This window comes from Notechis scutatus, chromosome Z (genome assembly GCF_049901735.1).
Source record: "Notechis scutatus isolate UNSWTSFEM ecotype Mainland chromosome Z, rNotScu1.2, whole genome shotgun sequence".
NCBI classification, from domain to species: domain Eukaryota; kingdom Metazoa; phylum Chordata; class Lepidosauria; order Squamata; family Elapidae; genus Notechis; species Notechis scutatus.
Genome location: NC_142025.1, coordinates 134953548 through 134967838, shown reverse-complemented (window position 1 = coordinate 134967838; position 14291 = coordinate 134953548). Strand labels below are relative to the sequence as shown.

Below are 14291 nucleotides of genomic sequence, written 5' to 3'. Positions count from 1 at the left end.
ACTTCTATTCCTTAGGTCCTACCTTTCCACAGTTTTAGAATTTTAGCACCTGAGCCTTAAATTGCCACATTGAAATTCTCCAGATAGTTTGTGTGATTTTTCTGGCCTTTTGTGTAGAAGGAGAGTATAATTTATCATGCCAGAGGGCATTCTGACCAAGATACATATTAGAAATGGTTCCATTCAGATATAAGTGAAAGGGAGTGTGTGTGTAACATGGATGTGTGTTTCTTTTTTCATAACAAAAGAACTATAAATGAAAAATACTCTCTCTCACACACACACATGCCTAGTATATTTCTTTGTGATCAATTGTTTCAAGCAACTTTCTCCTCATTCTTCCTGTGGTAGTGATGGAACCCAGAAAAATGAAGTGAACAAGGAAAATAGTTTTGTGTCTTTGACTTTTCAGTGAGAGCTGCGTTTGAGGAGATCTTGACCTCTGAATTAAGGCATCCTAGTCATTGTTTTAACTTTCTATAGTGCTCTGTAAAAATCTACATTTGGTGCTCTAGAGTATTATGGGATGTTTCCAAAGAGAGCACTGAACTGCCACCAGTTAACTTGCAGCTGTCAACCTGCTGGTATATGAGAATGAGTCGATTGGATGAATAGTACATGCAGTAAGTCCTACAAAGATTTCAATCTCACCAGATTGCTATGAGTTTACCGATCTTTCTATATCAATGGAACAATCCAGTAGATAAATACATACTGCATTCCAATCACATTTAATGTGGCCAGCTAGTATGATCCCTTTTAGACCTAAGCTGTAGGATGGAGGAATACTTCTAAAGTACTGCAATACAATGTAAGGCTCCAGAAATACAAGTAATTCCCAAAAACCTTAGATGCATTTTCCAGAGAGCTCCAGCAACTGTCATCAAACTGCAATTAGTAAGACAGAAAACAGAAATTATGAAATGATTTCATTTTGTTTTACTATAAAATGAAATCAAATCCACATTTGATCTAACCACTGCTTTTTGCATTGTAGTTTCTGGCACAGCTTTTAAAAGCCAAGTGGGACCTTCAGCCCAGAAGACACAGCAGACATCTGCTTCCTAAAGGGATCTATACCTTTGGGATTGTTCCTTCTGAGAGAAGGCAATCTTGCTATAATCTGAGAAAGAATAAAAAGAGAGCCATTGACAGGATATTGTATTCTGTTCATGCTCCTTAAAATGGAAGACATGGCAGTTCTGCACTAAACATAAGCTAACTATCTATGTCTCTAATGTTCCTTTCTCCTGTTTTTAAATCTCACCTGTCCATCTCCCCATCATCCACTGACATCTCACTTTTTCTCCATATTTCTCAGCAGCGGAGAAGGACTTGGATGAATTCTATGCCAAGCGGAGGCACCTTGCTGAGTTGACTCGAGGGACGCTGCCCTTACATGCCATGAAAATGAACTACGATAGGGATAGCTACTCTGAGAAGTCACACAATCCACGACGGGTCATGTCACAGGAACACATCCTTTCAGATGGTGGAAATGGAGGGGGAAGCTACCGCCCATCACATTACGACTACACCATTCCAAGAGATCGTGTCATATCTCACGAGCGCCTTCTCTCCCGGGAAAACTTGCATTCTCAGGAGCACTTGCTTTCTCCAGAGCGTCTCCATCAACATACAGGTCCCTTCCAGGAGATGCACCTGGGCCATCAGAAGGCTCTTTCTCAGACCAATGTCTGTGCCAGTAGCACTCCCATGCTTGACCACCATCACATGATGATGAAAAACTCTCATCCCACGTCCAACAATTCCCCCAAGGCAACTGCTCCTTGGGAGACCAGCAGCAGTAGTAGTAACCAGGCAGCTGCAACCCGGCGCCAAGGTTTTGCATCTAAGAGGCAAAGCACCATTGATCAAGTCCAATTTATCCCGGGGCATCACCCAACCCAACACCTTCCTACTGGCAGCAAGAATGAGGTCACGGTGTGAATTGTCCCTTTTCCCTAACTCAGGTTGATTGGACTTTCCAAGGCCATATTTCTCTCCCTTTTTCTGATCCACCCCACCCTTTATTTGGTGCTCACTATCTTTTCTTGGGGTTTCCCCCCCTTGTTTTAAGTCTTGTGGCCTCCATCTTGGTTGATGTCAAGTCCTAGCCTGGTCTTTGCTAATGGCACTATCACAGTCTTCACTGACTTTTGATTGGGTCCATTTGACCTGCCAGGTCCTGACAATCTTTGATGATGTTATTGGCTGCTGATATTTAATAATATCAGCATTACAGCTCATGTTAAGATGGGAGTATATCAAGGCCTGCTTGGTTTCATAGAAGGCATCAATTGTGCAGTACTAGTCAATTTTTGAAGATGTCAAAATTAGTTGGGTTCATACAATTAATACTGCTACTATAACTTCCTGTGTCTATTGACATTATTGCTGTTCAGGTTTGATGACATCAAGGCTGAATTGATTTTTATTGATCAGGCCTATGGATCCTTCCAAAGCCATGAAGATAGCTTTGCATAAGATCAGTTACTAGGCCCCATCAACCTTTGATTACAATATTAGTTTTGTCCATCAACATTTGATGGCATCATTGCTCTGGGTCTTGTCTCAGATTTTTGAAGACTAAAGACATCACTTGTGGATTTATGAGGTTGGCATCCTTTGCCTCTTACAATTCTAAGCGCTGTGAACATTGCCAATCTTAGTGGATGCTCAATTGACCAAGTGACACCATCAACACCATCAATGGTGTCAACACTGTGGATTCTATCAGCTGCAATTCATATAAGCGCTGTGGGTCGTGTTGACCTTTGATGCCCTCACCATCAACCTCTGATGGTATCAACACTGTGGACTTTTGATGACATCAACACTGTCTGACTTATCAGTGGTAGGTGTTATTGGAGAAAGAGATTTGTTACTGTACTGGTTATGATAGAATACTGTAGGGTATCTCATGTAGGTTCTATAGGGTGATGGGCAAAATCAGTCATGTTGATGTTGGAAGAGGCCATATCAACATTTCATGATAGTACTGCCAATCTTGATAACTAAGAATCCTATCAAGGTTCCAGTGCCTGTCACATCTTGATGATTTCAGCACAATGGACTCAGCCAATAGCTACAGATTTCAAAGTAGCCAGACTTGGCAACGATGTTGACTTTTAGTGATTTCATCACTGTACACCTCACTCATCATTGTTGACATCGCTGACTGTTTTTCAGCTCATCCACTTTGCATGAAGCCATTTCTATGGGGCTTCATCTTTTGGAGCTGGTTAACAACTTGGACCTGGTTCATATCAGCACTTTTATTGGAGACACCTGCCCTTAGTGGTGTACAGATGAAGGTTATTATGATCTTCTGATGATCTAGCTATCGCTTTGCTCATACAGAGGTAAAGTGAATAGATGAGACCCTTCCACCTCTTCCTCTTCCTTCTAGATGTGCTGAAAGAAGGGAACGGTGGCCAACTTATCCTGTTGCCTCCAGTAACAAGTCTGGTCAGTGCTGAAGGTAAAGGAACTGGAGTATCACATAATACACAGCCCTTTGCCACTCTCATTCTATCCTTGTGTTATAACGTGTCCATAACTCTAGATAAAGATGTAGGGCACAATCAAGTCCACCCATTCTGCTGTACATATCTTTATATATTGCTTGCATTCCATCGATTTTTGTAGTGCTTTTTATTTACCTTCCCATTACAGGGGATGTCCATCCATATTGAATTTGTGAGTGTAGTTTTTTTTAAAACTCTGGTATTTCAAATGCGATAATTACAAATAAACTTCATAGTAACCTACCTGCTTTCTTTCCAACTGTGCATCCTCTGTGATGCTCAGAATGCTTTAAAAAAACCCTTTCTACATTACATATTTTGAATGGTCTGTTCATTTTTTAAGCAAACAAAGATGTAAAAAGTATGGCAAACATCCAGTGGGCCACGGTGTTTCTTTAAAAGTAAAAATGTGGAAGATAAAAATGATTTTTAAAAATAAAATCTTCCCCTAACCTTAAATTAGCCCTTTGAAATATATATTTTATTTTGTGGATAATTTTGATAAAAGAATGCTTGCTTGGTTGAAATTTTGCTTTCAGCCATTACTACTTTCATTAGTTTAAAGTAAATATTCATATTCAGGCTTTTCTTAAGCAGATCTTGGGCAGACAATGAGATCTGAATTTTAAATAATAGTTTAATCATCATTGTACTTCTCATATGTATTTCTAATGCAAGAGAAAAGTACACAAGAATTTGTAGGTTGATTACTGTCCAGTGTTGGGAATTATTCTTTGCCATATTGAAAACAGAGGCTACTTCAGATGTATCACTGAACCATATTTCAGCAATATGAGCCTATATGGCTCTATAATTATCAACCTTTCTTCAGTTCCATTCATTCCCTTCAGGACAGCTGGTATAATAATCCCAGACTTGTTTGCTTCTCTTTGAGATTAACCATAGTTTGCCATATTTTCAAAGCAGAGTAACAAACTATTGAGTTGCAAACAACCCAATTGCAGATCATAGTTTATTTGTATTTTCACTCACTAGAGTTTAATGCTTATGTGGCATAATAAATTCAGGCTTAATTGTTAACTATAATAGTGGCATAGATCACACCTAAATCAAGAGTGGCCAAACTAGATGATTATGTACAAAGCAGAGAAACTAGGTAATTTGCTTTGCCAAAGGAAGAGAGATAGAAAGAATGGAATAGATAAGAGAACAATAGTTGTCTTTTTCTTATAATGCTACATGTTGATGTAATGTTATGGTGTATGCAACCATCATTTAAATCTTCTCATTTCCCCTCCCTTGTGAAAGGAATGAGTGTGCAGTACAAACATGGCTTCTTCAAAATCTTGGAAAATATTTTTAAGTGTATAAGTCTGGTATCAAGGATAATGATTTTTTGATGTAATTCCCCTCTCCAAACCCCCATTACAGGTAGTCCTTGATTTACAACCATTAGTTTAGTGACCTTTTTGAAGTTACAATGGCACTGAAAAAAAATGACACGATCGGTTTTCACACGTATGACCTTTGCAGCATCCCCATGGTCATGTGATCAATGGTCATGGGGCAGTTGACAATTGGCTTGTATTTATGACTGTTGCACTATTCCATGATCATGTGCTCACAATTTGTAACCTTGCCAGCAGGCTTCTGATGAGCAAAGTTAATGGGGGAAGTCAGATTTGCTTAACAACCTCATGATTCATTTAGCAGCTTAAATTACTCGCTTAACAACTGTGACAAAAATGGGGCAAAACTCAGTTAACAACTGCCTTGCTTACCATAGCAAGTGAAATTTTGGATTCAGTTGTGGTCGTAAATTGAGGACTGCCTGTACTTTTCTTAGTGTTGATTAAGACTGCCAAACCAAGAGGGGGAGAGGAAACAAACTTTGATATATTGAATGTATATTTATTCATGTGCTCCCCTAAACCATTGATGTTGTTGTTTTTGTGAAAAAAGAATTTTGCTAAAAAAAAGTGTCCAAAGTAAATAAGTCCAAAACCTTGTCAGGATTTGAAGGAAGGCTATCTAGAAGGCCTGGAAAACTTCATTATTTCATAGTCCATTCATTTCTTAAATGTAAATTGATTTTGTTTGTTTGTTCCAGGGCTTTATTTTTATCACTTTATAATCTTCACCAACATATCTTCAATCTTTAATAGTATTTTAATGCTGTCTCTTTTAACTTGTAGGAGGTTAGGGAACCTTGTCCATTTTGAAATAATCTATACTGTTGGTCCCTATTTTCCCACCCACTACCTCCTTCCCTGATGGATTTTGTACATACAACAGGATCAATCTATAATATGGGGTGCTTTAATTTACCTTCTCTTCTTCCTCAGAGGAACCAGATTATGAGCTTGCTATTGTCTAAAGCAAACATGGGGAACGATGGTTGCTTTATGACTTGTGGACTTCAACTCTCAGAATTCCTGGCCCAGGAATTGTGGCATTTGAAGTCCACAAATCAAAAAAGGGCCATTGTTCCCCACCTCTGGTCTAAAGCCATCTATGCTCATTCCTGCCTCATTCTTTCCTTCCCCATCCTGCATTCCTCCTTTCCTCTTCCCAAACTCAAATCAAGGGCTAATGACCCCCATTTTCACCCTTCTTTTGGGGGGTGCTGGTGGGTTATTACATTTTTCATTTCTGAACTTCTTAAATGCAAAACCTTGAGGGAGCAATGGAGGACCTAATTTGCTAAAAGAAACAGAGAAGTTTTCAAATTTGACTTTGGGGATTCTGGAATAATGCTTTAGACAGATATGCAGAACTCCTTTCATCCTTGGGCCAATTTGCACAATTTTCCAATATTAAGAGTGGAGCAGAATTAAAACAATCTTCAGTATTTAGCAAATTGCTATGTTTTCATTGGCCAAGGTTCTTCTTAATCAAGAAAGTTTGAGAGTGGAAGGATACTCATTAATGTCAATTAAAACTTTCTTGTTTAATTCAATCTGTCTTATTGCTTCCTGATAAATGCTATGAAGGGATCGGGAATGAATAGTCCATTAATTTCCTCTTAAATAGCTTATCTTAATTGATCATTATTATTTCCTTTCTGTATTTATCCAGTGCATGTCTGAAGGGACCAAAAATGCCTTTAATTATGGATTCCTTGTCATTGTTTTTGGATTGAACTGCCCATATTTCTCTTTCTTAAAAATACAACAACCAGATAATAATGAGAGGAAACCAGTATTTAAAACTTCACATAAATGACTGATGAATCCTAGTTTCAAAATCTCCAGATCTATCTTCATTCTTATTTAAATCTGATAATCTATCATATAAGTTGAACTAATGGGGTTGTCATTTGATGTGTCATAGAAACCCAACCCTCTGGAATGATTTGTGGGCTAGCATGTTGTGAACACAGCTTAAGCTGTTGTCTAGGACAGTGATCCCCAACCTTTTTGACGCCGCGGCCCGGTACCGGCATCAGCTGGGCGCCGCGCCCGTCCCGGCATCAACTGGGCGCCGCCATCTTTTTGACGAAAAAGTGCTTCCGGTGACCTCACCGAAGCACTTTTCATCAAAAAGATGGCGGCGCTAGCGCTTCCGTGAGCTTTTTCGGGTAGAAATGGCTTTCTACCGGAAAAGCTCACGAGCGCTACGCCGCCATCTTTTTTTGATGAAAAAGTGCTTCTGGTGAGCTTTCTACCCGAAAAGCTCACGGAAGCACTTTTTACCAAAAAGATGGCGGCGCCCAGCAACCAGCAGCCCGGTAAGACTTGTTCCGCGGACCGGCGGTTGGGGACCCCTGGTCTAGGATGAAGCTTGGATCTGCTAGAATAAGAAAAGTAATTAAAATGTTGAATTAGGATTGGAGGGGACCAGGTTCCAATGTCTAGCCAGTCACGTAACTCACTAAATAACCTTGAGGTAGTCACTGTTGCTTAGTCTAACCTACCTTTTTAGTTTTCATGAAATTAAAGTGAAGATGAGGAAAGATTATTCTAGCTTCCTTGGTTTGGGATTGCTTAATTTGTGCAGGAGCTGAAAGTTGTGATTTGTATCTTAATAAGTAAGTACAGTCCACACAGGCTTGGTTAGTTTATCATTCATTGCAATCTGGTACTCTCGGGTCTACTTCTGCTTTATTTTCAGAAGAATGCATATTTCCATTCTGATCTCTTGCTCTAGTTTTCCTGGTGTAGACTGACCTCTGCCATCCTACCACCTCCTCAGAATATGGATTGCATGCCTAGGATAGTGTGAGACAGATGAAGAACACAGGGCACCTTTTGTCTGTGATGGGTTCTTGTATGGAAGGGTTGAATGACTGAACATGATTCCAAAAAGGACATTTGAAGCTCTCTAATCTTACACGTCTAAGAATATTGCTGGCTCAGTCACAGTCTAACTGAAGTTGTACCAGAATCCCACCCCCCGAACAGCTATAGAACTGAAGTATTTTAGTGTCCCATTCTTACATTGATCAAATAATCGCATCTGCTGGCTTTTTTCTCTTCTACAGAGCTTCAGACACCTTGATACTGTTTTCAGTGTGTTGGGTAGACAGAAAGAGGGATTGTCTTCAGGTTAGCTTGGGACACAGACAGAGCACTAGAAACTAGCATCATGAAATTTTCATGAAGAATGGCTTTAGTAATGAGGTATCAGTCAGTCATATCTGGAGAGTTTAAACCATGGAAATTCCCCTTTACCTATGGATAAGGACATGAGAGAACATTTGCTAGTTTTAGTTTAAGAAGCCATAAGATAAAAGCCTGAAATGAACATATGTATGAATTGGGTTTCAGCATCTCAAAAGTTCTTAAATCAAACTTTTTCCCCAGTGTTTTGTTTCTGTGGTTTATTTAAAAAAATGTCTTTCTAAATTTTTCATGCATCACTAGGGCATTTGATCCATTAAAATATGAATGAATCAGATAATCCCAAAGGTGCTTTTTGAAGAGGCAACTGCATTTTCTTTGTTTTTCCTTGAAGACATTTCACTTCTCATCAAAAAACAGTTTTTCACTTCCTGAAGTAATTTCTTGGATGACAAGTGAAACATTGTCAAGGAAAAATAAAGAAAGTCCAGTTGTTTCTTCAAAAAGCATCTTTGGGACAACCATGAAATAGATGACTGAGAATCTCCATAGATACTCCTTTCTGATAATATCTCTATTTAAACCCATCCTCTGAATTCTAGCTCTGTTTGAATACCGAAATTCTGTTAAGAAGGCATTTGCAGAATTGCTCTTCCCAAAAGATAAAACATGGAAGAGACAAATAAGGGGAGTAGAATCTTGTATGTGAGAAAGAATGTGGGATTTAGTTAGGATATGTCTGTTGGATAAAAGTTATTATCAGGAAAAAAATGAATATGTGAAGGAGGTTGACTGGTTTTGTTGTGGGAATGTATGGGGAAAAGTTATTTTTTTTCTCTTTAAGGAACGTGTGAGAGAAATTTGTAAAAGGGGACATGTTATATTTTCTTTTACTGAAAATAAATGAATTACTAAATATGATTTCTTTTCATGTTGGTTGAATGAAGCAAGGATGGCTTTGTCCCCAAAACTAATCTATGTCTCACTCCTTCCATGGCTTCTAGTATTATTTCATGATTTGGGATGAAAATCAAAAATATATTCTAAAGAACACCCACTGTAGTTGAGATTACACACTGAGAAATCTGTTATCCTTTTGAAACTTCTCCCTTAAAGGCATTTTTTCCCTCAGTTTCCCTTACATTTCTTTTAAAGCTGAATTACTGAATTGGTTTCCCTTTCTGCAAATAGGTTGGAAATTTTATATTTGTAAACGTGTTGATTTTTGCATGTACCAGGAATTTTGATCCTTCCTCCTTCTAGAAATGAGTCCATTGTTATAAAATTGGGGTGGCATTTTAATTTAATCCTTCTTCAGATGGATACTTCTTCGCACTAAAATGGATTTGGGCAACTGAGAGCCAGTCTGGGGTAATAACTAAAGATGCTGGGATACAAACTGGGAGGAAATGAATTGCAGGCCTCCCTTAGATAGAAAGGTTTGCTGGATAACTTGGTCTTTCTCAGCTCACCTCACTTCACAGGGTTCTGATTTTAGACAATACAGAGATGTAAGCATTAGATTTGTATGTTATCCTGAGTTCAGCAAAGAATAAAGGCAGGATAAAAAAAATCTAATAAATAAATGTTTTTGATAGTTATGTACAGTGGATAAACTTCTAACAGCCCCTTCTGGGTTGCTTTTCTTCTTGGCATGCATATTCAATAGCTGTCATTTGATTACATTTGTTATTTTTATTAGGTTTGGGTTCTTTGTAGATGAAAAAGAAGAATCATGTAATATATATATATTGAACAGCATCTAAGAATCATTGGTGTCTCTTTATCTTGGGCATCATTTAACAAAGGACTAAAATTAGCCATATGCATGATCATACCAGTAAACCAGATGGAAGCTAAGTAGACATAACCGTATAGATTATAGATGGTTGGGAGGTGATGGTGAATCCAGTAAGCTTGTGATTCCATAGGTGGATTTAACTATTTGTTTAGCACTCTCTTCAACTCCCAAATTCTCCACTTCATCTTTTGTCTTCCTGAAGGTCATGTCTGTCCAGAAAAGTTGAGATTACAATAAGGGGCATGCTGGCATATGCAGTGGTTGCTCAAATCAGTGTATTCAGTGTGCTGTTGGGTTTCTAACAATACCACATAGAGGTTATCTTACAGGGGGTAAATAGTGATTGTAGAGAAATGAGCTCACAATGACTTTTTACCACAATAATAAAAAGGCATTGTTGCAGATCTTTTAACCCCAAAACCTTTGGCAGATGGACGATTACTAATGCTACTAGGCAAGAAATGTTAGGCAGTTTTTCCATCTACTCTTATTAGATGAAGGAAGGTTTGAGCTTGTGTATGGGTGCATAAGTGTATGTACATAAAGATTGGAAGAAGCAGTGGGAAAAGATGGGGAAATGTTTCCATAAATGGAGCAGGGAAAATGCATGTTCAAAGCCTAGAAGTATCTCACTTCTGCACGCTATTGAGCATGAGTATATAACATTAGAACAGGATGTCTTCAGAACAATATGGTGTCTTAAAGGCTAGCTGATTGGCTAGGAGGCTGCTCATGTGCTTGGAGCAGATATTCTTCAATCTGTTTTCACAATACATTTCAAGTTCTTAACATTTGAATATTTCCCTTTGAATTTTGTTTTCTTTTTGCTAATTATGTATTTTCCTAATAACTCCTTCTCCCCTACTATGCACAAACTTTATTTTGCAGCATTTTCACTGGTAAATATTTTTCAGTGATACTGTATCCACCTGAATTAGGCACCATCCTGCTTGCTTCCGGAGAAGCTTTGGATGACAACCACAGCGACCTGTGGGGACAGAAACATAATGATGGTGATCCAGCTTCCTTCTATCAAATGTTTCATGAGTTTTTCTTCAGATTTTAAATGGAAAACATCTCCAAACACTAAAATCACAATCTTCTTTGGTGACTTTCCATTGAAAATAGACTGTTGGTATAAGACAGCTGCTTACCTCTTTTCTTCCTGCCATTGGTTCAGGGGTGCATTAAAAAAAATCCAGATGGTGACCTCAACCATGTGATTGAAGCCCTATCCATGAAACATCTATCATAGTACCTATAAAAACAACAAAGTTTTCATCATGGCATGGCCGCCATTTTGATCTTGTTTATTTCTCCCCATGGACATCCTTGCATTGGTTTGTTCAAAAGGCCCCCAGTAGCCTTCTTCTCCACCCTGGAAAAAAATGAGCTTCCTTAACTGGAATGTAATAGGGCATTTATAGGAAGACAGTTTGGGAAAAGAATAACAAAGAGGACAACATGACTGCTTAGATTCATGTCTAGCCGAGGTGTAGCCATCTCCCTATACTGTCCCCACTTGAAAATGTGTGGCACACAACAATCCAGCCCCTGATTTAGAGTGCAATTCTATACACACTTCACTCAGAAATAATTCTCATAAGGTTTGGTGAGGTTTACTCTTGGAAGAGTGCAAATAGAAGTCCATAACCATAATTGAAGAATACGCAACACTTTTAAAAGCAAACCTATGTGGACATGAATACAAAAATTGAATGGAATCAGCTGTTGGAGCTGCAAGTGATACTCCTTAATATTTGACTTTGTTTTCCCCGGAAGCCCAAAAGTTGATGTTGTTTAAAGACTAGATCCATTTGTTATCAAGTTCCTCTTGAATTGGTGTGATTTCGTTTTCAATAAACCAATGTTTCCAGCTACTTCTTGTGGTTTTTTTCCTCCCCTCCCCCCTGTGTGGTCAACACTACGGTGCTAAAATTCATATCTTTTTGGATTAGTAATTAAAGATTATTTAGACAATGGATTGTTGTTTGCAATAATCCATTTGTCTTGCACCATGAATTGTATTTCTATACTGCTGTAACACACACTGGGTTTCATTATGAAGGAGAGATTTTTGAAACAACATTAAAGATGAGGAAATTGATGATCAATACTGTACATTCATACATGTTTAAGAACTGTGTTTGTATATTTGCTTTTAGACCTAAAACATAATGAAAAAGAAGAGCTGATAATTTGCTTTTTAAATAGGCCATGTATCATTTATAGACAACTTGGTAATTTTATATCTTATCTTAATGGCCTTGTGTTAGAAAGGGACCTTTGAGATTACTGCATATTTTAATTGAGAATAACAACTTTTTTTTTTCCTGAAAAGCATATATAGTGTCAATAATAATAGTGAGGAGGAGGTATAGATAAGTACAGGTCTTTGACTTACATTGTTCATGTAGCAAACATTGAAAGTTACGATGGCACTAAAAATTACTTGCAACTAGTCCTCACACTTATGACCATTGCAGCATCCCCACGGTCACATGATCAATATTTGGTCACTTGGCAACTGGCATGCATTTACAACAGTTGCAGTATCCCAGGATCATGGGATCACCATTTGTGAATTTCCCATCTGGCTTCTGACAAACATGAGGTTAACCACCACAATGTTTATTTCACTGCAATGATTCAATTAACCACCACGGCAAAAGAAAGTTTTAAAACTGAACACAACACATTTAACAACCTTAGCAACAGAAATTCTGGTCCCAATTGTGGATGTAAGTTGAGGACCTGAAGACTTATCAGTAGGCAAACAGAATGATAAGTAAAAGTATCTCTTTAAATATTCCAGAATTCTTATCCAAGGTCATGCTGGCTAGCCCAGACCATCTGCAAATTATACATATCAGTCAGAAACTTTGAAAGTTCTTCCAACTGACAAAGAATTTCCCAAGACCTTTTAGAAACAATTCAGCTTCATCAGGGACCTGAGAAGACTTTCTTAACTGTTCCAGCATCCTGTGGAAATCCAGGATGAGAGACATTCCAAAATTAGCCAGGCAGTTATCTCTCTACATGTAACTTCTTCATCTTTTGGTACTACACAGCTTACATTGGGCATTAAAATTAAATGTTTTGCAGAACTTGGCAGTGGCAATTGGTAAAAACTCAATTCCCTATTCTTCCTGCAATGTTACTTCAAGTCTTCCTCATTTCCTAACTTCAGAGTTCAGATTATATAAGAACAGTTATATTTCTTCCTGATAGACAGCCAAAATTCAAAATCAGCATTTTTAAAAAATCCATCTCTTCACTTCCACAAACCTCAAAAGTGTTGGATGTCTGCCAAATACAGGATTTTCTGACATCACATATTGTAAAGATTTAGGAATAAAAAATGAAAACGTAGTTGCCGTATTTATGCTTCGGGCTGTATTTATGGCACAGAGTCAAGGAAGATGGGTAAAAGCTTAGTTCTTTTTCACAGAGGTATTCCATGTTAATAGATATTGACAGTCATATAATACACATGGTAATCTTAGGTGATAGGGCACATTTTTCTCTCCACACCAGTCATCCTTTAAAGAAAAAAAAAAGTCACATGATAAAATAGCCCTCATCAAACCATGTATATTCAGCTCATGCAATTGACCGGATCTTTATGAAATATTCATATTTGAGATGATCTCTTTTTTAATTCAAATAGGGCAGGTTCTACTAATACCCATCTCCATTTCTCATTAACATGCATGATTATCTCTCTGAGCCAGCAATTTGCATCCATCATCTTATTAATTTTCTTCAGCAGTTTGGCTCAGTTGGGGCTGCACTTGAGATCCCCCTCCTCCCTGCCAGCTTCTTCTTTAATTCATTAATATTCAAACTTGCTTTTAGCAAGCTGTCAAATATAAAACCCCAGGGGTCTGATTAAGTCCCTCGGGATTTCTTGCACAGCCTCTGGCACCTTTTGATATTCCATCTGATGCAGTGATTTACAGAATCAGAAGCTGAGCAAAGGAATGGTTGGCAGAGAAAGGCTGGTGCTCTGGGCATCAACATCTGATCCTTCCCCTTCCCCCTTCAATTGTGCTTAATGCCTATTAAGAAGAGCCTGAATCATGGACAGAAAAATTTGCTGAAGACACCAGCCATGACTGAGCCTGTACCTATAATTGAGAACTTAATTTCTGCTCAGTTTTCCTGTACCCATCTCTCTCACTGCTTCCAACTGGGCACCGGAACTGTTCTCTGTACATTTGTAGTTCACACATTTGACAACGCCCAGGTAAGTGCCAAGATTTTTCCAGATGTAGGTAGCCCCTCTAGAAATGATCCATTTGTCAGAGAAAGACTGTAGGAAGAGAATTGGAAGGAGAAATGGTCCTGAATTAAGGTGGAATTCCATTAACAAACACCCCACTCCTTTGTAAGCATAGAGCGATAGTGCTGGTTAAGTTGATGGGCTGTAGCTTA

At 38.3% G+C, this 14291-nt stretch overlaps 1 protein-coding gene across 1 annotated transcript in view; it reads left to right on the top strand.

Annotated features, from left to right (window-relative positions):
- Positions 1-2187, top strand: part of SHISA7 (shisa family member 7) — a 44649-nt gene extending 42462 nt beyond the window's left edge. Inside the window, exon 5 of the mRNA XM_087948064.1 lies at positions 1322-2187. Within this exon, the coding sequence (XP_087804190.1) occupies positions 1322-1950 (629 nt within the window). The 3' untranslated portion in view covers positions 1951-2187. The remainder of the gene's footprint in view (positions 1-1321) is intronic.
- The last annotated feature ends 12104 nt before the right edge of the window (positions 2188-14291 follow it).